We start from the raw sequence: 26,569 nt of genomic DNA, 5'->3' as shown, positions 1-26,569 counted from the left end.
CTGCCTCAACCTCCCAAGTGCTATGATTATAGGTAGTCCTACTGTGTCTGGGAGTGTTCTGTCAATTCTATCCACAGTGGTTTGTTTTCCACTGAACCTCAGGGAGTTGGTCACCTGCAGTAGGTACCCAGTATTTATTTGTGATACGGATTTTTAGGTTCTTTTGAAACCTTTGTTAATGAGAACACTGCAGACAGGCTAAAGTGGACATTTCTCTGGGACATGATTCATTTGTTTCTCTAATTCCTTTTATTTGCTTTCTGGAGACAAGTTGGGTGCTTACCACAGAACGTTAGGTAACTTCCCTGTACAGATCGGTTTCTTCCATGCTTGTCTACTCAGTGTGTGTGTGTTTAGCTCGGAGGGTGGGGGTGGTACACACACGCCATTGTAGTGAGTATGGAGGGCAGAGGGCAACCTGGTGGAGTTGGTTTTCTCCTACCTTTATGTGGCTTCCAGGGTTTCAGCTTGGGTTGTTAGGCTTTCGTGGCAAGCATTTTTACCTACTTGGCCACCCGACCAGCCCCACTGCTTAGCTTTTGTCACCTAAAAGGAGGGTAGTTCCACCACACGGATCCTTTCCGTCTTTGTAAAGGAAGTGGAAATGTGTGGTGGCTCAGGCCTGCAATCCTAGTACTCTGAGGCAGAGGAGGCAGAAGTAGGCAGATCTGAGTTCCTGGGCAGCCACTGCTATATAATGAGTCTCAAAAAACAATAAGTGAAAACCCTAACAAACGGGCAAAAAAAAAAAAAAAAAAAAGAACAATAAGAGGTACAAGTGCTAATGAACTTGTGCCTAGCTCTATGGATGGTCCTTGTTTTCTCTCGCTGTTGGGCCTCTTGTGAGAACAGTCCTATGATCTGCTTTCAGTTCCTCAACACGTTTTGCAACCTACTCCAATACATTTGACCTTCCTGAAGCCAACTGTCCACATAGTTAGTAAAACACCCACTTTTAGCACGTCTCCACATTGTGAAATACCTTCCCCAAGTTCCACCCTCTTTTTTTAAATAACCCTTATTATTAAAACAAAAACAAAAACAAAACATTGCAAATACATAAAAAACGTCACACTACCCTTCTTTTTGTGTTTGTTTTCTACTACTGACCCCAGAAAATCCCTCTGAATCCTCTGGCACCCCCCCCCATCCTTTGCTCCTTTTTCTTCAATAAGATCTTTGCTTTTTGCCCTTTCGCTGTTAACTTTTTAAATACCCTGTAATACTGGGGAGCTTACATAACTGTCTCTAAGCTGGTATGCTACTATCTGCTGCTTACTATGTTAAATAAAATAGTAGCCTCGCTATTTCCTGGGGAACCTACCCGGGAAACTTCCTGAACTTGTGCCTTAGCCTTAGCTCTCTGTGCACTGTTGCAGCCCAGATCACTATCTTCAGCTCAGACTTGTGTGTTCACCTGACCTTTTATACCTTGGCTGGCCTGCAGGCACATAGTACTGCTCTTATCTATGCCTTCTCCTTCCAATAATTAGCATGATGGTATGCCTAACCTTTCTGAATTAGCATACTCACTTGGGATCTGTGAACAACTGCCTTTTGTGTAGCCAGCTACACACCTCAAAGACTGCTCAGAGTTAATCATTTGCGAAGTTATCTGATCTCCCTTATCTCTTCCCTCTTCATTTATTTTCCCAATAAACACATGTCATATGAGTCTTCAGGCTTTGTATGTGGGCTTATTGTTGGCACTGCTGATCTTGCTTCTCTTTAGCACAGCCCTCCCTTTGGTTCTGAGTTAATTTTCTTTGAGAACTGAACTGAGGTCCTCCCAGGTACTAGACAGATGAATTGTCATTGAAGTTCACTCTGAGCCCCCAACCTTCCCTTTTAACAGGTGTAATTCTAGTGCTGTGTTTGAGAGGGAGAAGAAAAGGAAAACCAAAAAGACTAGAAGGGGATGGGGGACTAGGGTTAGGAGACTACCCATGGTGGTCAATGGAGATTTATTTATTGTGTTCGTGTGTTCCTGTGTGTGTGAGAGAGACAGAGACAGAGTCTCATTATATAGTCTAAGGTGTCCCTAAACTCACGGCAGCTTTTCTGCCCAGCTTCCCAAGTGCCAGGGATATAGACATTCCCCATGCCCAATAGTGCTTTCCACCTAAGTGGCAGATGTGGGAAGTAATTGGAATTAGGTATATCATGATTCTAGAGCCAAATGGATTTGCCTTGGATTATAAGGAAAACTTACACTTCAAGGAGAAAAAACAAACTTGTGCTAGAATGGCTACAAGTCCTATCGACTGGGATAGACATGACCACAGTGGAAGTGGATAGAATGTCAGTAGTTCGGGCAGAGTGCAGGGAATCTTAGGAAAGAAGTGGGAAACAGCAAGACCTGGAGAGGACAGGAGCTCCACAAGGAGAGCAACAGAACCAAAAAATCTGAGCGCAGGGGTCTTTCCTGAGACTCATACTCCAACCAAGGACTATGCGTGGAGATAACCTAAGACCCCTGCACAGATGTAGCCCATGGCAGTTCAGTATCCAAGTGGGTTCCATTGTAATAGGAACAGGGACTGTCTCTGACATAATCTGATTGGCCTGCTCTTTAATTACCTCCCCCTGAGGGGAAAGCAGCATTACCAGGCCACAGAAGAAGACAATGCAGCCACTCCTGATGAGACCTAATTGACTAGGATCAGAAGGAAGGAAAGGAAGACCTCCCCTATCAGTGGACTTGGGGAGGGGCATGCATGCAGAGGGTGGAGGAAGGGAGGGAATTGGGACGGGAGGTGGGAGGGTACCACAGGAGGATACAAAGTGAATAAAGTGTAATTAATAAAGAATTAAACAAATTAAATTAAAAAAAAGTGTCAGTAGTTCAAGCTAGGGGTGGTGCACACCTATAATCTTAGCACTTGGGAAGGTGAGGCAAGAGGCTTGCTCACACTCGAGGCTAGCCTGGGCTATAGAGCAAGATGTGTTCCCTAAAAACAAAAGAATGTCAACATTTGGGTTTGGGTTGTGTTCAAAATGTCTGTTGAACACCTACTTTGGGTTTGCTCATCAAACCTTGGTGGGGAATACAGTATCAGAGAAGTAGCATGTAGGTATTCGGGAGTGAACCAGTGGTGGCTGAAGCATTAATAGTGTCTTTCCAGAAGATGTGATGAGTAGATGTTGAACTTAGAAATGTTTATGAAAGAATTAGTGGTGGAGAGAGAGAAAGTGCTGAGACAGAGACAGAGAGACAGAGAGTGTGTGTGTGATGATGAGTAGATGTTGAACTTACAAATAGTTATGAAAGAATTAGTGGTGGAGAGAAAGAAAGTGCTGAGAGAGAGAGACAGAGAGAGCGAGAGAGTGCTGAAGTATCTGGATTATATAGTAAAGAGCCTCTAGGGGAGAGAGGTAGGGACTGAGGAATGCTGGGAGAACCTGGAGGCCAGATCCACTTTGGTATGTTAAATAGGCACCTCAGCTGCTTGTCTCTGGTCTGAATCCCAGCATTGCCTTTTAAATTTTACTCTTTAAAAGATTGTGTGTGTGTGTTTGCTCTTGCATGCATACAGTCACCTAGGGTTTAAAAAATTTTTTATATTTATGCATACGTGTCTGTGTGTATATATGTGTGTGTGGGGCTCCTTTGGAGGTCAGAAGAGAGTGTTACAGGAGGTTCTGAGCTGCCTACCACACCCATTGTGGGTTCTGGGAATTGAACCTGAGTCCTCTGTGAAAAACAGCAAGTGCTCTTAACCACTGAACCATCTCCCCAGCCCTGGAGGTGTTTATTTTTATTTCATTTATTTTTTTAGACAGGGTCTCATTATATATCCTGACTGACCTGGAACTCACTGTTTAGACTCACAGAGGTCCACCTGCCTCCATATCCCAAGTGCTGGGATTAAAAAGATGCACCACCATTTCTGGCCTGTGTGCCTATTTTAAAGCCCACATTTTCCCCTCGTTAAACTCTCCTTTTTGCTATGCCAATGCTCTTGTTATTTCTGATTTATACTTCTATGTCAGGGTTTTATTGCTGTGAAGAGACACTCTGACCATGGCAACTCTTACAAAGCAAAACTAGCTCACAGTTTCGGAGGTTTACCCCATTGTCAACGTGGAAAACATGGCAGCATGCAGGCAGACGTGGTGCTAGAGAAGGAGCTGAGAGTGCTCCATCTTAATCCACAGGTAGCAGAAGGTGCCTGTCTGCCACACTGGGCATGGCTTGAGCATAGGAGACCTCAAGGTCCACCCCCACAGTGACACACTTTCTCCTACAAGACCACACTTGTTCCAACACGGCCACATGATAGTACCAGTCCATATGAACCAAGTATCCAAACACATGAGCCTGTGGGGCCATTCCTAGTCAAACCACCACAGCTTCCTTCACAGGATTCCTCAACCTTCACTCCTAGTTACCACTGCTCTGATTATTTCAGTGGGATAATTAGATGCTCGGCGGCTTCCTCTCAGACTGTTATATGGTTGATTTTCAAATCTCTATCGGTAGCCCAGACCAGATTGTTTCTGAGTTCCTCCTTTGCACACTTAGGTGTTTATGTGTTTGGTTTTAGGTTTAGAGTTACTCATTTTATCTGTGAGGTGTTCTTCCTGTATGCATGTGTGTGCGTCATATGGATGCTTCCCATGGGGTCGGAAGGGGATCTTGGATCCCTTGGAACCATGGTTACGGATGGTTGTGGACCACCGTGTAGGTGTTGGGGACTGAACCTGTGTCCTCTGTGAGAGCAGCCAGTCTTCTTACGCGCTGAGCCGTCTCTGCAGCCCTCATATCCAGCCTCTGATGCGAGTGTCGGGGATCTGAACTCAGGTTCTCATACTCGAACAGGAAGCATTTTACCCCCACACTTCCAACCCTCAGTTTTGGGTTAAATTTTGTCTAGAATGTGAAATAACGATCTGTCTTAGCCTTTGCTGGGTATCTAAAGGCCACAAGAAAGTTGGTTTTCTTTTTCTGTCACTGAAGTGTCAGTCGAGTTCTCCTCATCCTGTCAGTCATCGCTGAGAAGAGGACTGCGCATGACATTGTTGCCACAGACTAGAGTACCTGTGACTCTGACTCAGCTCATCTTTACAGCTCTCAGTTCAGTTTCCAGAGAAAAGACAAGTGATCTGGCGGGCAGGACTCTGGTGTCACCAAGTGTCAGTAGAGGAGGGTTTGTGCTTGTTTGTCTCTTTGATTGTGTGTATGTGTGTGGATATGTGCTATGTATGTACAGGTGTGGGAATAGGGTGTTTGGTTCCCTAGAACCGTCGTTGTGAGCTACCTGACGGGGGTTCTGGGAACCGAAATGTGTGTCTGGAAGAACAACAACCTCTGAGCCTTCTCTCCAGCCCGGAGAGTTCTTGTTTTTAACCCATTCTCATGCGTGGAGTGTTCATCCTTTAAGGCTCAGTCAGTGAATGCCTTTTCTCTTGAAACCATTATCTCGGTTAGTGATCTCTCGGTTAGTGATCTAGCCTCCCTCTGATCTCTTAATGTTTGCAATTATTACCACTGACTTGCTAATAATACTCTAGCATGTGGTTTCATGTGTGTCTGTTCCCAAGAGATGTAAAATTAACATCTGCCTCCAAACTGGATTAGTACCAGCATCCCAAGAAATGACTCCCTCAAGTGCACCTAGGTGGGTACAGAGAGTTTACCAGGGATTGCTTAAGGAGCTGTGGACGACTGAAGATGGCTGCGTGCCCCCTCCCTCCGTACCCAGCGGCTGTGTAAAGCCTGTAATAGTTGAAGGGAACCTGGCTTGAGAGCAGGGCCCAGTGTTAAGGCAGCAGTGTGTACAAGTCACACAGCAACTCTCAGACAATCACCGTGTATGGCGCTACAGGGGACTACAGACTCAGCGCCTGTAAAGCATAGACGAGCGCACAGAGGGAAGCTACTTCTTTGTGTTCTACGCAGGGTCTGCATTCTTGCAAGACACCGGCCCTGGGGAGGACGGCTTGTTTTACTACAGTCTGCCGTGCAAAACAGTTAAAGGGTGGCTTGTGAAAGATGGAGGTCCTCTGGCTAGGAATCAAAGGACTTAGTCTCATTACACATCTTTGTCACCTTCTGGTCTTCTTTTGTCTTATTTTCGTTGTTGTTTGGAAGCAGGATCTCTCTCTACGGCTATCCTGGAACTCAGGATAGACCAGGCTGGCCACAAACTCACAAAGATCCCCAGCTGGTATTAAGGGCATATGTCACTGTGCCCAGCTGTTCTGCTTTCGTTAAGTTTTCATGTGTCCAGTGCTTTGTTCGGCTAAGTTGTTCTTTGAAAATGGCGGCTGTATCTAAACAAAGAAACAAACAAACAGGGCCCTTGGAATGAGCCATCTATTTCGTAGGGGCTAATTTCTTCAAATTTGTTGTAATATCTTATACTAAAAAAGCTGCTTGAGATAAAATCAGAGAAGGACATTATACCATTATTAGTTTTTACTTCTCTTAAACACAGTTGTGATATGAAATTCAACTAGCCAGATACTTAGTTTAAAACTTTTCATTTTTAAATTAAACTAATCTTTTTTTTTTTTTTTTTTGTGATACTGTGGTTCAAATCCAGGGCATCAGCCATGTATACTAGGCAAGGGCTATACCCTAAGCTCCATTCCTCACCTTATTCAGATTTTTAATGGACACACTTATTCTGCACCCTTTTGATGTACACTGTGCACTGATCAGTCAGGACAAGTAGCTTGTCCACGGCTTGATCGCTCCTTCATGTTGGGAACATCCAGCATCTTAACCCTTGGCCCTTGCTCTTCTTTCCTAGGCAGCTCGACGGTGGGAGAAGAGAAGATGTCGCTGAGAAAACGACTGGCAAAATCTGGTGAAAATCCCGAGGAAGATGAAGCCCAGAGAAACATCTTGGACACACAGAGAAATGGTAAGGGTTATAATGTTTCCGAGGTAAATTAAGGAGCTTAGAAAGCAAGTTCACTGATCAAGGGCAGGGCTTGTAATAATTTTTTTTTTGTTACCAATCTGTATTGGTGGTTTTATATATCTAATAAGTTCATGTAAGTTAATGTAGTGATTGGCTGGAGAGATGCTTCAGTGGTAAAGAGCACTTGTTCCTGGTTGCAATTCCAGCACCCACATGGTGGTTAATATCTGTCTGTAACTCCAGTTCCAGGGAATAGGCCAGTGCCATCATCTGGCCTCTGAGAATGTACTGCATGGACATGGCACACAGATACAAATGGGACAAAACTTCTGTACACATAAAAGTAAACAAATAAAAATTACTTCAACAAACATTTCTGCTGTGTTTTAGATATTAACCATTCATTTAACCAGTGTAGACTACAGTAATTATTGAAATGACCTGCTGGACCCTTGATTACAGAAGTGATCAATACATGCGTGTTTGCATTTATGGAGCTTCAAGTTACATGAATGGCAGAGCCCTCAAAATCATGTAGAGTTGGGGGTGTACTTCACTGATGCCTTGGGTTTGTTCCCCAGCATAACCAAACCAAACCAAACCAAAAAGCCCCACATAATTAAATTACTACAATTAAGTATAATCTTATAAAGCTACTAATATTATAATAGATATAAAGAACAAAATTGAGTAGGGAGCAGGGCCTGAACTGGTGTATAAATCTTGGGAGAAAGGGAGAAACTGGGGCATTAATTATTTGTTAATGCGTGAAGAGTACGATGCAGCGCTTGTTAAAGTGGAGGCTTATGGGTAAGCGTGGTAGATTTGTTGGAGCTCCAATCCTCGTGATGCCATCTGTTGCATCAGGATGTTTACCTTTTGCAGTGACATTTGTATCGTTATCCTTCAGTAGGGTTTGAAGCCGAGACTTGTTTGGTTAACAAATAGGGAAGGACTTCCAGAGGCAGGTTGTCTTTGGCATCCTCAGACTTCCTTTCATAGAGGGGCTCTCTTTAACCTTTCCTGCTTCAAGTGTCAGCAGCCAGACTGCAGCAGGGCTGGGAGTGAGGCTGTTGAGTTGGCATAATGAGGTTTATCAACATACTCTTAACTATTTATGACATACTGCACGTGGTCGGGTTCTGATGTGATAGAAAGTGAAATTTATGCAAAGGAGGATGAGTCAGCATTGGAAAGAAGTATTCTCCTTCCCTCTGTTATTCGTGGTCTTGTCTTGGTGATAGCCTGGATTTCCACACATTAGTTTTCCACTTATTTATTTATTTTCTAAAGTTGATACTTCTTAGAGACCAGAAAAGTATTATCGATACTTTGCGTCATCATCATTACATATATTTCACTCTTTGAAAAAGCTGTTTTGTTTGGTCAAGAGTGTTTTTCTATGTAGCCTGGCCTCAGCCTCCCAAGTGTGGGGATTAGAGGCATTCGGCACCATGCCCAGTTTCATGCAGGCTTCCTGCTCGCTAGGCAAATAGTCTATTGAGCTAAATCGCCAGCCCGGAGTTGTACTCATTCTAGGTTTTAATACAGCTGTTAAAAAGTTAATGTTGTTTAGCATAAATTCAGAAGTGTGACACCCTCCTTGTCTGATACAGGTAATGCTGATCGGAAAACAAAGTGTGAAATCCGGATGAGTAGAATGTGACCTTTAAGTTGCAAGGACTTGCAGGCCTTTCAGTGTGGATGAGCAAGCAGGCCAACCTAGGAGCCTGTTGCTTCACCACCTCACATGTGTTATAGGATTCTTGGTGGTCCATATACGAGTTAGAATTTGAGGTACAGCTTTTATTTATTTAGTTGCCTGTCTTTTTTTTTTTTTTTTTGAGACAAGGTCTCATATAGCCCAGGCCAGCCTGGAAGTTGTTATGGAGTTGAAGTTGCCTTTGAACTTTTGGTCCTCTTGCCTTTACCTCCTAGGTGCTGGGATCATGGGTGTGCACCACCATGTCCAGCTTGAGACACAGCTTTTAGAGTGTGGCACATGTCATTTGGGGTATGAATGACAGTCACCCCTGAATGTACAAATTATCCAATACAGCAGCTTGAGATCTGAAGCAGAGTCTCCTGGCGAGACCCTGAGGTGTGAGGTATGAAAGAGCCTGCTGTTGGTGCTGATTGCTTCCTGTGCTCAGATACTCCTGCCGAGAAGAACTGACACCTAACTTCATTATGCTTCACCAGTCTAACTCTACAGATGTAGTGGCACACGCCTTTAATCCCAGCTCTCTTTGGTTGGACTGATACTCCAACCAAAGACCATTCATGTAGATAACCTAGAATCCCTGCACAGATGTAGCCCATGGCAGCTCAGTATCCAAGTGGGTACCCCTAGTAAGGGTTACAGGGACTGTCTCTGACATGAACTCAGTGGCTTGCTCTTTGCTCACCTCCCCCTAATGGGGGAGTACCTTACCAGGCCACAGAGGAAGACAATGCATGTAATCTCCTGATGAGACCTAATAGACTAGGATCAGAAGGAAAGAAAAGAAGACCTCCCTTATCAGTGGACTTGGGGAGGGACATGTGTTAAGGGGGAGGAAGGGAGGGGTTGGGAGGGGAGGGAGGAGGGAGCTACGGGGGGGGATACAAAGTGAATAAAGTGTAATTCAAAATTAAAAGAAAAAAAGAAAACAGGAAAAGGACAGAAAAAAAAAATTTTAAATCAGTCTGGCCTTCAGTAGGCAAGAAAAACTTGCTTGTTAGCTCCTGTGCATTAGCTAATTCTGTACTTGCTGCAAGCAGATATAAGAGCTGAAACCTGGAAAATGACTTGTCACCTTGTAGCACTGTGGGTCCTGGGAAACCAAACTCAAGTCTGCAGCTTAATAGCAAGTACCTTCAGCAGCTGAGCCATTACCATCCCGAGCTGATTTACCATGCAGCTGGTGACCCAGAAAACAAGTCTATAATATCTACCTTTTGGCAAAAGCATATTAAATGCAATATTGTAAAGCAATGTGAGCTTGATATTTGACCCAAGGTAAAGTCCCAGGACTCTAACAAGTCTTCGAGCTATTTTCTTTTCTTCTGGAAAAATTGTTTTCCATCATATGATGGCATATTCCATCATATGATGGCATATGCTTACCATCATTTTTCTTTATCAATTGAGACTCTATCTACCTATACATACATACACACACACATATTTGCATACATATAATAAAATATTCAAAATACACTAAATAAATAAATAAATATTTTTATTTTATTTACATTGCTAGGGGTCTAACTCAGGGATTTAGTCCAGGTATTCTACCACTGAACTATACTCCCAGCTCCTTAGCTCAAATATTAATTGTCACAGTTTCTTACACACATACACAGACACACACCTACCCCTGTCCTTCTGAGTATTATAATCCTGTTTGTGTACCTGTCCTCAGAGTCCAAAGGAAGAATTTCATGTCTACAAAGTAGGTTTGGAACTGAATAAATGGATGTCACCTATCTGACAGCATTGTTGTCACAAAAGTGCAGGATTATTAAGGGAACAGCAGAGAAAACCAGCAGAGAAAGAGTGTAACTCGGAGTTGTTTTCAACCTTCGAGGAATAGGCTATAAACTATTTTTTCTTATGGTGTGTGTGTGTGTGTGTGTGTGTGTGTGTGTGTGTGTGTGTGTGTGTGTGTAAACTCAAGGTCTGAGGACACCTTGTAGCAGTCGGTTCCTTACTTCAAGCACGTGGGTTCTGGGATTGGGCTCTGGTCCTCAGGCTTGCTGGCAGGCAGGCGCCTTTACCCCTGGAGCTATCTCAGCGACCAAAAGCATTTTTACCAGATCGGTGACCAGCCAGTTTTGCACAGCCTCGGAATAATGCTTAGATGTGGCCGATAGAGGTTTATCAGTGTTAGCCGACTTAACTCACGGCAAGTCAACATTGCACAGAGCCTAATCTCTTCTCCTCCTCTTTTTTTCTTTTGTCGTGATTGTCTTTCTGTATTCATGGCTGCCCTGAAGCTTACACCTCAGGAGGCAAAGGCAGGTAGGCAGAGTTCAAGACCTGCTTGGTCTACGTAGAATGTTCCAGGCCAGTCAGGGATACACAGTGAGACCCTGCCTAAATAAATAATTTATACGACAAGCTAATGTCATTGCCCCTGCTGCTTCTCTTACAGTCTGTAACCAGGAGGAGCTCCTTTGTTCTCGGAACTATTAGAATCATTGAAGACCTTGGCTCATTCCTTGACCTTCCTGGGAGGGACTGTACTTATCTGTTGGTAGTCTGGGAACACAGCTTGAGTTTCCTTTTAAACAAACACACTCGGAGGTTTTTGAGACAGCAAAGGTTTAGGTTTCAAAATCCACTGAAGTGTCACAGGTTTTCAGAGAGACTGGACATCTTTTGAAGGAGAGACAGACTCATTTTCATTCTGCTCCATTCTGTTCCCTTCCAGGACACCGAGGACGTGGCCATATGGTCCTTAACTGTAAGGTGGTATTCTGTTAGACTTCCTATTCTGAAGTGCAAACAGGCCCTAGGTTTTGGCGTTCTGTAAAGAACTAGACTTCGGGTCCTGCTCCATGACAGGAGAGCACGTGCTGTGTGCATTTGGTCAGGATTTGGTTGCTTGTCACATATTCCTCAGGGTTCTTGCTTCACCTATCCTTTGTTGTGTGGACTTGGACCAGCTTGCAATGAGTCTGTTTAGGATTTTTTTTTTTGAAGTTTAATTATGTATTAATGTGTGTGCATGAATGCACATGTGAGTGCAAGTTGGCTAGAAGAGAGTGTTGTAGGCTCCAGAGAAAAGGGCAGGCAGTTGTGCACAGCCTGACTTGAGTGTTGGGAACAAGCTTAGGTCCTTTGCAAGAGCAGCACGCACTCTTAAACACAGAGCCTTAACCCCTCCCCCCCCCCCCAGCCCCAGCAATGAACCTTAAAAGCAAGCCCTTTCATTCTTAATGTTTTATTCAGGATCCTCATAGTCTCAGGTAAAGATCTGTTCTGGGAGCTAATTTCTCACGTTGCCAGAGTGGACCCATAGCTGTCCGTGTGATGGTCTTAAATTGTCTGTGCTTCTTTTTGAAGGGCTCTGTTGTGTTTTGCATCATGATGTATGCATTCATCTTCACATTTGCTTGCTTTTGACTTAATGGTTTTCTGCTGCTTGATAATCAACTTAAAGCTGCGTTTTAAACATTCAATTATTTTTCCTTCCCTTAGGTCACATTACCATGAAACAGTTGATAGCCAAGAAGAGGCAGTTGGCAGCAGAGGCGGAGGTAAACATCTTTTCTTTTTTTTTTCCCCAGAAGCAGGAACACGGGGTTTTAGGTAAAGTAACATTTAAATATTCTTAATTTATTTAGTTAAGTTTTATTTCATTTTTTAGACAGGTTCTCATGTAGCCCAGGACTGACCTGGCGTTCCTGAGCCTCACATCTGTTCTTTACTTTATTACTGTTACTGTGACTGTATGTTGGAAGTCAGTCAGACAGCAGTTCTCTCCTTCTGATTGAACTCGGGCTGCCAGACTTGCCAGCCATCTCCCTGGCCCAGCCCCATTTTTGTTTTTATTTATTTTTAGTTTTTTAGATTTCCCCATTGAATCCAGGCTGGCTTGAACTGTGGCTCCTACTTCCACCTCTGCAGTGCCCACGTGCTGGTCCATCATCTTTCTTGTTAGAGTCAGTTGCCTTTCTCGTTAGCTGACATTGTGCCATGAACAGGAAAATAAGATCTGTCACTTTGTCATCCACGTAAGGACACACATTGCCCTTCTCTCTGGTTCAATCCATCAGAGTCATCATCCGGCTTTTACAAGTAAATCTCTGCAGTGAACTCCATGAGCAGCTGATTGTGGGCATGCTTGTGGCGTGTGCTTGTGAAAGTCCCTGCCATCTGCTTCCATTAAATGTTCCGAATCTAGAAGCTAGTTACCTGTCCGGGAAGGAGAAATCATTTTAAAAACTAGTGTGGAGTCATTTTAAGTGTGGGCAGACTGTCCTGTGAACCATGTAGGCTCAGCAGTGCCTATATGCGGTTTTCTAAAAATTTGTGATTTTAATTTGACTGTGTTCAACTTTTTCCTCTTCCAGTGAGATCACGGTTAAAGTTCACTGACGAAATTGAAAATATACTCAGTGTCCAATGACCTGTTTTAGTTTTCCAGTTCCCTTTCAAGGCCATAAAAATGTTATTTCCCTTTCTTGTAATTTGTTTAAAACATAGCACTTTCTTTAGCCTTGGATGATGCTCTCACCAGAAATATTAGTACAAGAACCTATTCGATTAACATTAATAGATTATTTTCCACACATCATACTCTGAGTCCGTGGTTCTCAGCCTTCCTAGTGCTGAGACTCTTTAATACAGTTCCTCATGTGGTGGTGACCACAACCATAAAATTATTTCTTTGCTACTTCATAACGGTATTTTGCCACTGATAGGAATCATAATGTAAATATCTGATATGTGACCCCTGTGGGGTCACAACCCGCAGGTTGAGTACCACTGCTCTAAGTGTATTTGTGATGCCTGCTAACTGCTTTATAAAGTGGTACTCAAAGAAGTTGCTAACTTACGTTTTATTTATTTTATGCGAGCGTGGGCGTGTCACAGTGAGTGTGGCGGGCAGAGGACTGTTGTGGGTTGCTCCCTCCTTCCATCATGTGGGTCCCAGGGATTGCACTCAGGTTTTCAGGTGTGATAGCAGCTGTCCTCACTGGCTGAGCCGTCCTGCTGGTCCAGTCAGTGCCTTTTCTAACTAGTACTTCATTGCTCCAATGAAAGGGCAACAGGAAGTGCAGAATTGGGGAAAGTTTCACAGATGTAAGTTAACTTTTTGGGCTTGGTTTTGTTATTTTGGGACAGGCTTTCAGTCAAAGGTCAAACCTCACTTTTTGTTGTTGTTGTTGTTGTTGTTTTTTTTGTTTTGCTCTGTAGCCTTGTCTATTCTGGACTGACTTTATAGACCAGGTTGGCTTCGAACACCCAGATCCGCCTGCCTCTGTCTTCTGAGTGCTGGTATTACAGGCATGCACCACAGCGCCCAGCTTCAAACCTCACTTTCTATTTGGCTATGCAGATCTGGCTATATTCTTCTGAATTTCCTTTCTCATTTTACTCATTTGAAAAAACTAGAGAGACTGTGCCCTTGGAATGTTCGGCCTTTCAGATAAAGATGAAAGAGCTGTCCAGGTTTAGTGTAGACTCACAGGACTTGGCCTCTTCGCCTGCCCAGCACTGTGCTCATGCTGCTAGGTTTTGGAATTTTTTTGTTGTTGTTGTTTTGTTTTTAAGACAAGAATTTTATTTTATTTTATTTTATTTTATTTTATTTTATTTTATTTTATTTTATTTTATTTTATTTTATTTTTTACCTTGTAGCAAGATCTTACCTTGTAACCCATGCTGGCTTTCAAACTTGAGATATTTCTCCTGCTTCAGCCTTCCAAGTGTAGGGATTGCAGGCATAAACCACCATACCTCACCTATTGTTCTAGTCTATTTTATGGTTAATGAAACCAAACCAAAACATCAAAACTAGTCAAGGGATAATGATTTGCATGACAGGGGATTGGGGAACACTTTTTCTGCTCTATTTAATATCGCTGAAATTGGAATAGATACACTGGGCTATGTGTACAATTCATATTCTCTCTTCTTCCTCTCCCTCTTTTCTCCCCTCCTCTCCCTACTCCTCAGGAAGCAGGGTCTCTTGTATAGCCCAGGCTGTACTCAAACACACCATGAGATTGAAGATTGTGTTGAACTTTTGATCTTTAGTCACTCTATTCATGGCATGTGACAAGTCTGGAGAGGAAACTTTAATCTTAGTACCATACAGAAATCAGCTTCATCTAGATTAGATAAGATTCTTTAAAAATGAAAAGATAACTGGGCACGATGACAAACACTTGTTAATTATTCCAGCACTTGTACAGTGGATGGAGGAGGATGAGGTGTTCAAGGTGTCAAGTTTGAGGCCTGGGCATGTAAGACCCTGTCTCAAAACAATGCTAACAACAAAACAACCAAACCACAAAAAGAGAAGGTGCTTTGATTTCTCCTCTGGTTATATAATACTTTTACTAAGAAAAAAATGCTCACAGTTTAAGATTTTATCCTATTGTTATATTGTAACACTGATTGGTTTTACGAGCAGAAGGAATATATTTTCTTACACACTTTCTTTTCTCATTGCAGAGAACCCCTAAGAGAAACATTATAAAAAAGAAATAGCTACCAATTAAATGCTTGCCACCAGGAGATAACATGTTGTCTTATTTTCTTCCTGACAATTTGTTTTTCTTTCCTGTCATGCACACAGTTCTGTGTAGATATGTGTGTAAAGCTTGCATCTCTCTGTATAGGGAGGATATGCACACACACACGCACATTGCTCTCTGTTTAGTTTCATACTGTTCTTAACATTTGTGCTTGTATATTACATATTTTAATGTGTTTTCATTTATAGTTCTTTGTGTGGATGTCTCATTTGTTAACTCTGAGGAATATAATTTTACTGCTTTTCTACTTCGGATTTTCATAAAGACTAATGAAGGAGTGGAGGAGGTAGATAAAGAACATGAGAAAGTGAAATATATCCCTTGGTGACGGGGTGTGGTAGCACATACCTATCATCCCAGAACTCACTAGGCTGAAGCATTTCAAGTTCGAAGTTATCCTGGGCTACACAGTAAAACCCTGTCTTTAATAATACTAAACAAACTAACAAAACATTTGGAAGGTAAAGATGCATAGGCTATTTAAGTGGATAAATATGTTTTGGCTTAGTGTGGACTGATACAATGACAATATTGTAGACTAAACTGGGTGATAGCCCAGTGTGAATAATGACACGAGGTCTCTATCTCAAGTGGGCCTTCAAGTCTGTAGGCAAGGATGACCTTGAACTTTGCTCCTCTGGCTTTTCTATCTTACAAATGATGAAATGTCAGGTTGACAAAGTCACGGGTGGTTTTTGCTGTGCCGACAGCAAATCCCAGGCCTCCTGAATGTTAGGAGCATTCTGACAACTGATCTGTATCCACAGATGCTCTCTGTCCCCTCTTACCTTTTGAAACAGAAGCTCAAACTGCTCACCTAGGCTGGTGTCAGACTGGAAGCAATTCTCCTATTCCAGCTTTCCATGTACTGGAGTTACTGTCCCGTACCACCATGCCCAGCTTGCAAACCCCTGTTTGCATTCAGTGATTGACTTAACTGAATAAAGCCTTCCTTTTTATCACATTACCTGTCATTTTCAGGCTACATGTACACATGGACTTTTTAATTCTTTTAGACAGGGTCTTTCCATGTAGCTCTGGCTGTCCTGGACTTGCTATGTAGACCAGACTGACCTCAGACTCACAGAGATCCATCTACTACCTACATCTGCCTCCCAAACACATTTGATATTTTGTAGTATTTTTTTCTCCCCAAAATTTTGGGTTTTTTTTTTCTTTATGGTACTGTTCATATATAGAAAAATATTTCAGATTGTTTGGTGGAAACAAACAATAGCATTGTTTAAAATAGATGGTTCATTTGAGCTCCAATACAGTGTGATGAAATCTGAGGTTGTGTGGACCCAGGTTTTCCCCAGCTCGACAGGTTCTGGGATTTCTGCAAATTTACCCGCTTCTTTAACTAACCCACTTCACTCCAGGCTGGGGATGGAACACAGGCCCTCTCCCCAGCTCAGTCAGATCTGTCACCGAGCCACAGCCCTAGCTCTTCAGTTGACTTTTTAAAGTTTAGGTTTCCTATGTGTAAAATAAGAGCTATAACACTTACTTGTTTAAAGGCTAGGGATACTACATAGAAGCCCCCAACAGAGATCATAGCAGCCACTTAATAAACAGCGGTCACGGTGATTTGTTTAAAATTCCTTTTCCCTTTAGAGCTTCCAGGAAAAAAAAAGTCAAGGTGTGGTGTTTTGTTTTTGGATTTAGTTTTATCAATTTTTTTAAACAAGGTTTTTCTTTGTAGTAGCCCTGGCTATCCTGGAACTCCCTCTATAGACTAGGCTGGCCTTGAACTCAGAGATCTGCCTATCTCTGGCCCTGAGTGCTGGGACTAAAAGCCTGTATCACCACTGCCCAGCTTTGACTCGTTTTTAATAACCCATTTTAATATTCTTTATAACAAAGTTTATCCAGGAGAGTTTGGAACTGGTTGGTTCCACAGTTGTTGGGAAATTACAAAGTCATTGAAGTTTCTTTTATGAGTGCTGGGCGCCTAATATACAAATAGAGGCGGTGTTTAGCTAGACATGGTAGCACATGCTAGGAGCACCCTAGGAGGCTGAGGCAGGAGGATCACTTCCAGTGATCCTGGTCAATCTGGGCTAGACAATGAGGCTCTGCTTCAAAAGACTAAAAAACAAAACAAAACAAAAAACCCAAACCATTGAAAGTTGGGAAGGCAAACAGAAAAAAGAGAGATAAGAGCTTTTCAAATGGAGTTAAGTACAATGAAGGAAAAGAACCAGGAGGGACTTTCCAGGGCAGACCACAGAGTCAGTGGAGCGGTCAACCCAGAACCCGGCCCTCCCTGTTCCTTGTGGTGCTTCTTTTGTCTAGAAGGGCCAGTTTCTGTTCTGCGCCACTGTGAGCTTGAAGGGTTGTCAGCTCTGAGCCAGGCACTGAGTCAGAAACAGAACAATTCCCAGAGTATGAGAGGCAGCGTAGAGTCAGAGAGTCAGCAAAATCTTCCTTAAAGCCGTCTTTGAAGAAATTGTGATTAAGGTATGTGGGTTTTTGAGTTGCTAAAAACCTGTGCCCGGATTGACTTGCTGTGTGCTGCTTTTCCCAGCCTACTTGGAAGTTTCCCAGCCTCTGAAAGAGTTATTCATCCACAGCCGCTGCTCTTTTCTCATTTCGGCACTTGCTCCAGGGTAGCTTCTTTCTGGGAGCCTCTCTGGAGGAACTGCCCTCTGAGTTGTGGGTCACAGCACAATTGTAAATCTGTGCCTAAGATGTCAGTCCATCCTTGAGCATCTGTCTCACCCTGAGCATGTGTGCAGGCTCCTAACCACAGGATCTTAGCTGTTCCCCATTCTTGGAACCTTTCAGGTGATCTGATTCAGCTGCTTGTTTAAAATAGATGGTTCATTTGAGCTCCAGAATACCGTGCATTTGTTTACTGGGTTTCTGTTTGTTTGCTTTTTGTTGTTCTGAAAGGGGTCTCATTCTGTAGCCCAGGATAGCCTGAATACATACAGAATTGTGCTGGTTTTTCCTTCCAGCCCCAAGCTCCCAGAATAAAGACTTGTGAAACCCAAAATGTATTTACAAATAGGTTGGCCATATAGCTAGGTTCTTCTCTGACTATCTCATAACTTAAAATAACTCATTTATTCTAATCTACATTGTGCCACATGGCTGGTTACCTGTGCTCAGGTACAATGCCTCTGCCCTCCTCTCATCTTCCTGGGTGATTCCTCCCACACCTGGCTCTATCCCAGAATCCTTTCTGCCTGCTAGATGTCCTACCTTCTGTTTCCTGCCTCAGCTATAGGCCTTTACCTTTCTATTGACAGTTGATGCTTCCGTTCAGACACAAAATGGTCTCTCTACACAGAATGGCCAGCAGTCCTCCTGCCTTAGTCTTCCAGATGCTGGGATGATTGCTAGATCATCTAAACTTTCCTTTTTAAGTCAGCGTCTTTCTTCCCCCTCTACATCTGTCCATCCCTTGGGGTCCATTGGCTGAGTGAAATTAATATGAACAGATACAAGTTTGAGAGACTGCACCGTGGCACTTCAGGTGACTCAGCTTTTATCCTGACTTCCTGTGCTCACATTTTGGATTCTAAAGAGCAACATTTCATGTGCTTGGGGATCTTGGAAGGCAGAGGACCCCTCTATTAGCTGTATCTTTCTGTTCCCTCTCCCAGAGGGGGTGATCGTGTAAGCAGTCGCTATTGTCCTCTCTGTGAGGATTTTTGAAAGGAGTTTAAAGAAACTGCGGTCCCCACAAAGGCAGTTTTTCTGGGTCCCAGCAGTTTCTGTTGTCTTTAATTCCTCAGAGAAAGAAAGACATTAAGAAGGAACATTAGGCACTAATTATAAAGCTGTATATAAGAAGTGTTTCATTTAAGTGATTATTTGGATTCCTGAAATCCAAACTTGAGCTCAGGGAGAATAAAAGGCAGGAGTTGATCCCGATGAAATGCTTTGTGTGCCCTTTGCCGTGTCAGAGAAAACTGGAAGCCTTCTACTTTACTCTGGCTGTCACCAGTACTGCCTGTAAGTTCTGTCTCATAGTGTCCTGCTATCTTGTTACTCAGGGTTGTCCTTTCTGTGTCACGCTGTTGATCCTCATTGTTACACAAATGCAAAGGTTCTATGTTCATCTGTCAGCAAGCAGTGGATAAGAAGAGCTGTGTCATAGCTAGGCGTGATGACACATGCATGTAATCCATATTCAGGAGGCTAGTGCAGGAGGATTGCCTTGAGTTTGGGGCTATCCTGGGCTACATAGCATGACTGTCTTAAAGAAAGAAAAAAAAAAGACTCATCAATTAAAATGATTACATATATGTACGTGTGTGTGTGTGTGTGTGTGTGTGTGTGTGATGTATGTGCATTGTGTATGTGTGACACTCCTGTGTGCCATGGTGCACATCTGGAGGTCAGAGGACTCAGTGCTTTTTTTCTACCCAGGCTTCTGGAGCATCAGACTTGGGTTGTCAAGCTTGCACTGTGAGCGCTTTTACCTGCTGAGCCGCCTCGGTGACTGCCTCCCCCACCCTGTAACTAAGAAGGCAATTATTTAGTTGACATTGAATGAATGAAGACCTGACATTTGTATAACGTTCTTTCCCAAGCTGCCATGCTTTTACTGCCTTGACTTGCTACTTGGGTATGTCACACTGGTGCCGGGGTGTGAGGAGTGCTGGCGCCTTCACCGTGTCTCAAGAGCTGGGCCTCTCTTCAATGCTGGTAAACGTTGGAGGCTTGACTCCAAGCACAGGGAATGCCGAGGCCTTGTGTGTGGTTCGTCCCCTTCCCCCATTCCTGACTTCAGCTCTTGGCACTTTCTGTTCCAACCATGAAGGACTCCATTCCTGATATTTGTAGAACTTACCAAGGCCATTGCCACACTGTCAACACCACAAGGACGGGTCCTAGTTTGTGCATTATTTACTGCCTGTCTAGTGCCTCAGATTGCCCAGAATTTGTCCTAGCCCTGGCTGATCAAAGGATCCTGCCCCTTCTCTTTTGGTTTTCTCCTTCCCCAGACAAAGCACTTTACTTTTTACAAAGTTTCATTTTCGGGCCTTGTGTGGTGGTGCATGACTTTAATCCCAACACTTGGGAGGCACAAGCAGGTCTTATATTTCCAGCCATATCATCTGTGAGAACATATTAGCACATTCTCTTTGCCCTTCATACAATTACGTACATAGACATTTTTAGGCTTAATTTTTTTTGTTGTTTTATTTACTTATATCTGTCTGTCTGTCTGTCTGTCTATCTCTGTCTGTCTGTCTGTCTGTCTTTTAAGGCAGGGTCTCACGTAGAACAGCCCAGGTTATTTTAGAGCTCACTGTTTAGCTTAGGCTGGCCTCTAACTCATTGCATAGAATATATAAATATATTCAAAGGCTGGGAAGTATTTGTCTTAAAATGTTAACAGCTGGCGGCCCCAAACAGTAACTGTTGTCTATACTTTTTATTCGTGTGTTTTTGTTTCTTTTTTTTTTTTTTTTTTTTTTGAGACGGGATCATCCTGCTACTGTTTCCTGAGCGTTAGGATTACATGTATGCGCCACTTCACATGGTTCTCCATATGTATTTTCATAAGATGCATTTACATATAATGTACACACACTCTTAAAAGTTTTATAATTATGTGCAAATATTTAGATGTATAACTATGTACACATATATTCGTATTTTATGATTCGCCAAGTACATAGTTATGGAGGTGGGAATAAATATCATATAAACAGCTGTGACACAGAATGGCATGCTTTAAAATGTAAATTTGTAAGTTCTACAAATATCAGGAATGGAGTCCTTCATGGTTGGAACAGAAAGTGCCAAGAGCTGAAGTCAGGAATGGGGGAAGGGGACGAGCCACACACAAGGCCTCGGCATTTCCTGTGCTTGGAGTCAAGCCTCCAACGTTTACCAGCATTGAAGAGAGGCCCAGCTCTTGAGACACGGCGAAGGCGCCAGCACTCCTCACACCCCGGCACCAGTGTGACATACCCAAGTATCAAGTCAAGAAGCTGGAAAGAAGGCTCGGTAATTAAGAGCACTTGTTACTCTGGCAGAGGCCGTGATTTGGTTCCCAGCACCCACACGGTCGTTCACAACCAGCATCACTGAGTTCCAGAGGATCTGATGCCCTCTTCTGACCACCACAAACACAGGGTGCCCAGGGTGCACATATACACACAGGCAAGGCAGATACGATGAATTGTTTTGTTTTTAGTGTTTTTGAGACAGGGTTTCTCTGTGTAGCCGTGGCTGTCTTGGACTCACTTTGTAGACCAGGCTGGTCTCAAACTCAGAGAGATCCACCTGCCTCTGTCTCCCTGAGTGCTGGGATTACAGGTGTGCACCACTGCTCCTAGCTAAAGGTGAATCTTTTTAAAAAGCTGTTTAGAATATCAATTGTGGGAACTGGAGAGCAAAGGGATATTTTTAGGGGGAAAAATTGGGGTAATTACATAATATAGATATAATGCATTGATTTTTTTGTTTTCTTAATAAAAATATTATAAAAATTGGCTCAAGTACACAACAAGGCTATTTACTCAGCCATGTTTGTAGCAGCTTTATTTGTAATAGCCAGAAGCTGGAAACAACCCAGATGTCCATCAATTGAAAAATGGATACAGAAATTGTGGTACATCTACACAATGGAATACTACTCAGCAATTAAAAACCAGGAAATCATGAAATTTGCAGGCAAATGGTGGCAACTGGAAAAGATCATCCTAAGTGAGGTATCCCAGAAGCAGAAAGACACACAGGGTATATACTCACTCATAAGTGGATATTAGATATATAATATAGGATAAACATACTAAAATCTGTACACATAAGGGAGCTAATCAAGAAGAGGACCCTGGGTAAGATGCTCAATCCCCATTCAGAAAGACAAAGAGGATGGACTTTGGAGGAGGGAGAAATCAGGGAACAGGACAGAAGCCTACCACAGAGGGCCTCTGAAAGACTCTATCCTGCCGGGTATCGAGGCAGATGTTGAGACTCATAGCCAAACTTTGGGCAGAGTACAGGGAATCTTATGAAAGAAGTGGGAGATAGTAAGACCTGGAGAGGACAGGAGCTCCACAAGGACAGCAACAGATCCAAAAAATCTGGGCCCAGGGGTCTTTCTGAAACTGATACTACAGCCAAGGATGACTCATGGAGATGGCCTGGAACCCCTGCACAGAGGTAGCCTATGGCAGCTCAGTGTCCAAATGGGTTCCATAGTAATAGGGACAGGGACTGACTCTGACATAAACTGATTAGCCAGCTCTTTGGTCACCTCCTCCTGAGGGTGGAACAGCCTTACCAGGCCACAGAGGAAGACAGTACAGCCACTCCTGATGAGACCTGATAGACTAGCATCAGAGAGAAGAGGAGGAGGACTTTCCTTATCAGTAGACTAGGGGAGGGGCCCAGGTAAGGAAGGGAGAGTGGGATTGGGAGGGGAAGAGGAAGGGAGCTACAGGAGGGAAACAAAGTGAACAAACTGTAATTAATAAAAATAAAAAATAAATTAAAAAAAAAGAATTGTCTCCTTTTTATTTTCTGTGGTGTGTGTGTGTGTGTCAGTCCAGGGTGATGTCATACTTGCTCTGCCTCCACCTCTCACTTCTACCATCGTGTACCTTTGATATTCGTGTCCTTTGTTAATTTACTAGATGGTTTCCTTTAGCATCCTTCCAGGAGACTTAGGTATGTCGTCAGGCATGGTGCCTTGTGGCTGACTCCAGCACTTTGGACATGAAGGCTGGAAGGTCAAGGACAGCAACTTTAGGCCAATCTGGGCTACCTGAGATCTTGTTGGGGGAGGGGGAGAGAAAAAAGGTGGAGGGCATACATTTTTAATGAGGTGTACAGTATTTCTTTGTTTTCGGTCACCATGTCTGAAACTACAAGTCAACCATAGAGATTATTTCTTCTGCTTTTACTCCATGAACTCACTTGTTTGGTGTGGCTTTCTATTGAAATATAAAGGAATCCCTTTAGAGAAACAGTAATGACCCACAAATGTTGTGATTATTAATATTTACTATTGATTTATCTTTTAGGTAATCAGCGGTTATTCCTAAACCAGCTGTATACCCAAGTCACCACACAGAAACTAGGATTTCTTTAATTAACCTAGAGCACAATGCTGGCCAATAGTTACTCCATCCTAAACCTCCAAGCCCGCATAGTTTCTTACCATTCAGGTTTCACCCATTATACTTGCTTTTAGCCATATCTTAGGTCTGGTTCATCTCTCCACGTGGTTCCAAGACCTTTCCTCCGGCTTGTTTGCCCCTCCCTTCTTTTCCTGTCTCTCCCCTCCCGACCAGGATGTCCCACCCTATTCTCTCCATTGCTCAGCATTGGGACTGCTTGTTTAATTGACAGTATAGAGAACAAATGGTGGCATGTTTACACAAAATTGAGACAGGTGATGCAATGTCCAGATTGAAACCAGAGAGTAGGGTAGAGAAATCAGCATTTGAGTGAACAAGGGTAAATTGTATACATTCCAAAAGAACATACCAACACACAAGCTTGTGCTGATGTTTTCCTTTGTTTGTTTTAAAACTTGAGGAACTGAAGCCGCTGTTTCTGAAGGAAGTTGGTTGTCACTTTGATGACTTTGTGACCAACCTCATTGAAAAGTCTGCATCTCTGGATAGTGGTGGGTGTGCTCTCACAACCTTCTCCATTCTTGAAGAAATGAAAAGCAACCACAGAGCCAAGTGAGTATGTGAGCTGTTGCCTCTCATGACATCCACTCCAGGATATGGAGAGTGGTCAGAATATAGAGAGTAGTGAAATGCCTCGGTCATGCTGTATCGCCACTTTTACTTTATATTTTAAGTCAGATTCTCACTCTGTTGCCTTGGCTAGCCTGGAATTTCCTGTATGGAGGAGGCTGGCCTCAGACTCACAGAGATCTGCCTGCTTCTGTTGCCCAAGTATTCGGATTAAAGATTTTTTTTTTCCTCTTAATATGGGGTTCTGCTCATTTTATTTATTATATAGCCTTAAATATTTTTTACAGTCGTTTATTTTGTATGTATGTATGTATGTATATGGGGAACATGAAATACATAGTATACATGTAGAGGTCAAAGGCCAGTTTTTGATTGTCAGTTCTCTCCTTCCACTGTGTGGGTCCCAGATGAACTAAGGTTGTCAGATTTGGTGACAAATCTCTACACCTGCTAAGACATCATCACACTGGCCTAGTATTGGGTTGTAATGTCTGTACGTAACCTTCGTAAACTGCGCTCCTCATGGTGAGGTTTACAGTACAGTTATTTTCGTGGTACAGATTAGTGCAACTATTTGTGAGATCCTACATCAGGGATTGAACTCAGAGCCTGGCTCCAGAATCCTTGCTTTCAACTGCATCATTCCATGCCTGCTGTACTGTATTCAGTGCCCTACGGTTCTATGCGTTTTCCTGATTGTTTGGTCGCCCAGAATAAGGCGGGAAGGTATCAGTGGCTGACGTGCTAATTTGCCATTCCGGGCGCTCTGCCAGTCCCTCCTAGAGAAGGGTTTTGAGAAGCAATAGCCAACAGCAGTGCCCAAAGTAAGATGGTGTGCAGGGTGCTAAAATGTGTGTTTTTATGACCCAAAAGCAGCTGATACGATCAGCAGGCTGTTGGGAGTTGATGCAAGTTCGTTAATGCTGGGAAGAGTTCCGTAAACATCAGGGCGGAAGGTGCTTCTGCCAGGCCCGAGTGCAGCCCTTGGTTTAACCTGGGAGGAGGAGAGAACTGACTCCTGCAAGTCGTCCTCTGCCTCCACACACATGCATGTGTCACTCTCCCCAAACTATGTAATAAGTAAACAGACGTCAGGGCAGTGTGGACACATCAGTCACAGTGCACAGTGTGGTGGGGCCGCACACTGCCGCAGGGGCTCCAAGGGTGGGAGGCCTGGTGCTTCAGCTGGATGTCTGACCTAACTCCTGCCGGAGTAAGTCTGCATGCACCCACCTCAGATCACCGTCAGGAGTGCTGAGATAACTCAGCTCTAGACTTGAACGGAGGGGGTCAGGGAATGTTAGTGAGCCAGTGCAGGTGCTGGTAAGCAAAGCACCCTTTTGCTCAGGGGATTAAGTGTCTTTTCATAGTCTCTTTACCTATGTTTTGTTGTAATTTTTTTCTTTTCCAGAGATCTCAGAGCACCTCCAGAACAAGGGAAGATTTTTATTACAAGGCGGTCTCTTTTAGAGTGAGTGATAAATTACTTTTGTTAATTATCAGTTTGATATAGGAAGGAAAAAACTGTCCTGATTTGTAGAATCTGTCTGTCTCTTTGTCTCTCTGTGCCTATATCTATCTATCTGTCTGTCTGCCTGTCTACCCATCCACTCATCCATCCATCCATCCATCCATCCATCCATCCATCCATCCATCCATCTATGTGTCTGTCTGTCTGTCTGTCTGAAGTCCATATCATTCATGAACTTGGGTGATGTTTTTCTGTTGCTTTTTGCCTGTTTTTTAGTTTTCTATCTGGCTTCTCTGGAAAAGGTAAACATAAAAACAGCTATCTGTCCTTTGACAAATTCTTTGAAGTTTTACTACAGAGAATTGTTTATCCAGAGGGCTAGAGCAGAAGTTGTCCACTTGGGGGGAGTTTTGGAATTGCTGCTTTCTTAATATGTATGAGTTTTCTCACCTCATTTTCTTGAGTGAGATTTTTGATAGTTTTCTCAAAGCACGTTTAAAAAACAAAAACAAAAAAACCCTGATTGTCTAACCCAGTGGTTCTCAATCTTCCTAATACTATGACCCTCTAATACAGTTCCTCATGTTGTGGTGACCTCCAACCATAAAATTATTTTCATTGCTATTTTATAACTGTAAGATTCTGAACTGTAATGAAAATATCTGTGTTTTCCAGTGGTCTTAGGCGACCCCTGTGAAAGGGTGGTTTGGCCTCTTAAAGGGTTTGTGGCCCACAGATTGAGAACCAGTGGTCTAATCTTTTTACTATTGCATGTTATGACTGGATTGTGATAATTTCTAAACCAAAACAAAAGGTGCACTTTGGATGGAAGATGGCGGCTTCTTCTTTGCAGCTGTGTCCACTGGGATATTGATGGAATTTACCTGCGTTAGGACAGAAGGTTGGGTTGGTGAAAATTGCAGCAGGTGCTATAATGTACCTTTGTTTAAAAATGAGTTTTGTTTATTAAGCAAAATAAGTTGTATAAGGTAAACGGGTATGGACTGCCTAGCCTTGACAAGAAGGCGGAGTCTGCTAAATTCTGTTTATGTTGAGACTGGATTGTGATAAACACATAAAATAGTTTAAAATTTACTTCTGGACAAAAATGCAGGCAACTAAAAGGGAAGAATCGTTATTTTAAACACTTTAACATAAGAATTGCGTTATTGAAAACTTAAGAAAATGAAGGGAGCTCAGTGGCAGAATGTTTATCTAGAAGCCCAGAGTTAGTCCTCATTAATGGGAAGGGAGAAAGGGAAGGAGAGCAGGAGAAAGCAAGGGAG

The 26,569-nt window shown here is 43.1% G+C and overlaps 1 protein-coding gene across 2 annotated transcripts in view; it reads left to right on the top strand.

The window, feature by feature from the left end:
- Soat1 (sterol O-acyltransferase 1) overlaps positions 1-26,569 on the top strand; it is a 41,475-nt gene that overhangs the window by 1,837 nt on the left and 13,069 nt on the right. Inside the window, exons 2-5 of one of the 2 annotated variants that reach the window (XM_021660393.2) lie at positions 6,759-6,872; positions 12,061-12,119; positions 23,643-23,794; positions 25,224-25,283. In XM_021660393.2, the coding sequence (XP_021516068.1) occupies positions 6,785-6,872; positions 12,061-12,119; positions 23,643-23,794; positions 25,224-25,283 (359 nt within the window). In that variant the 5' untranslated portion in view covers positions 6,759-6,784. Of the gene's footprint in view, positions 1-6,758; positions 6,873-12,060; positions 12,120-17,455; positions 17,592-23,642; positions 23,795-25,223; positions 25,284-26,569 lie in introns of those variants that run through there. The other variant, XM_060364491.1, reaches the window with a different exon arrangement.

Source organism: Meriones unguiculatus, chromosome 11 (assembly GCF_030254825.1).
Source record: "Meriones unguiculatus strain TT.TT164.6M chromosome 11, Bangor_MerUng_6.1, whole genome shotgun sequence".
Taxonomy (NCBI): domain Eukaryota; kingdom Metazoa; phylum Chordata; class Mammalia; order Rodentia; family Muridae; genus Meriones; species Meriones unguiculatus.
Note: the sequence above shows the minus strand (reverse complement) of the source record. Positions and strands in the feature narration are given on the sequence as shown.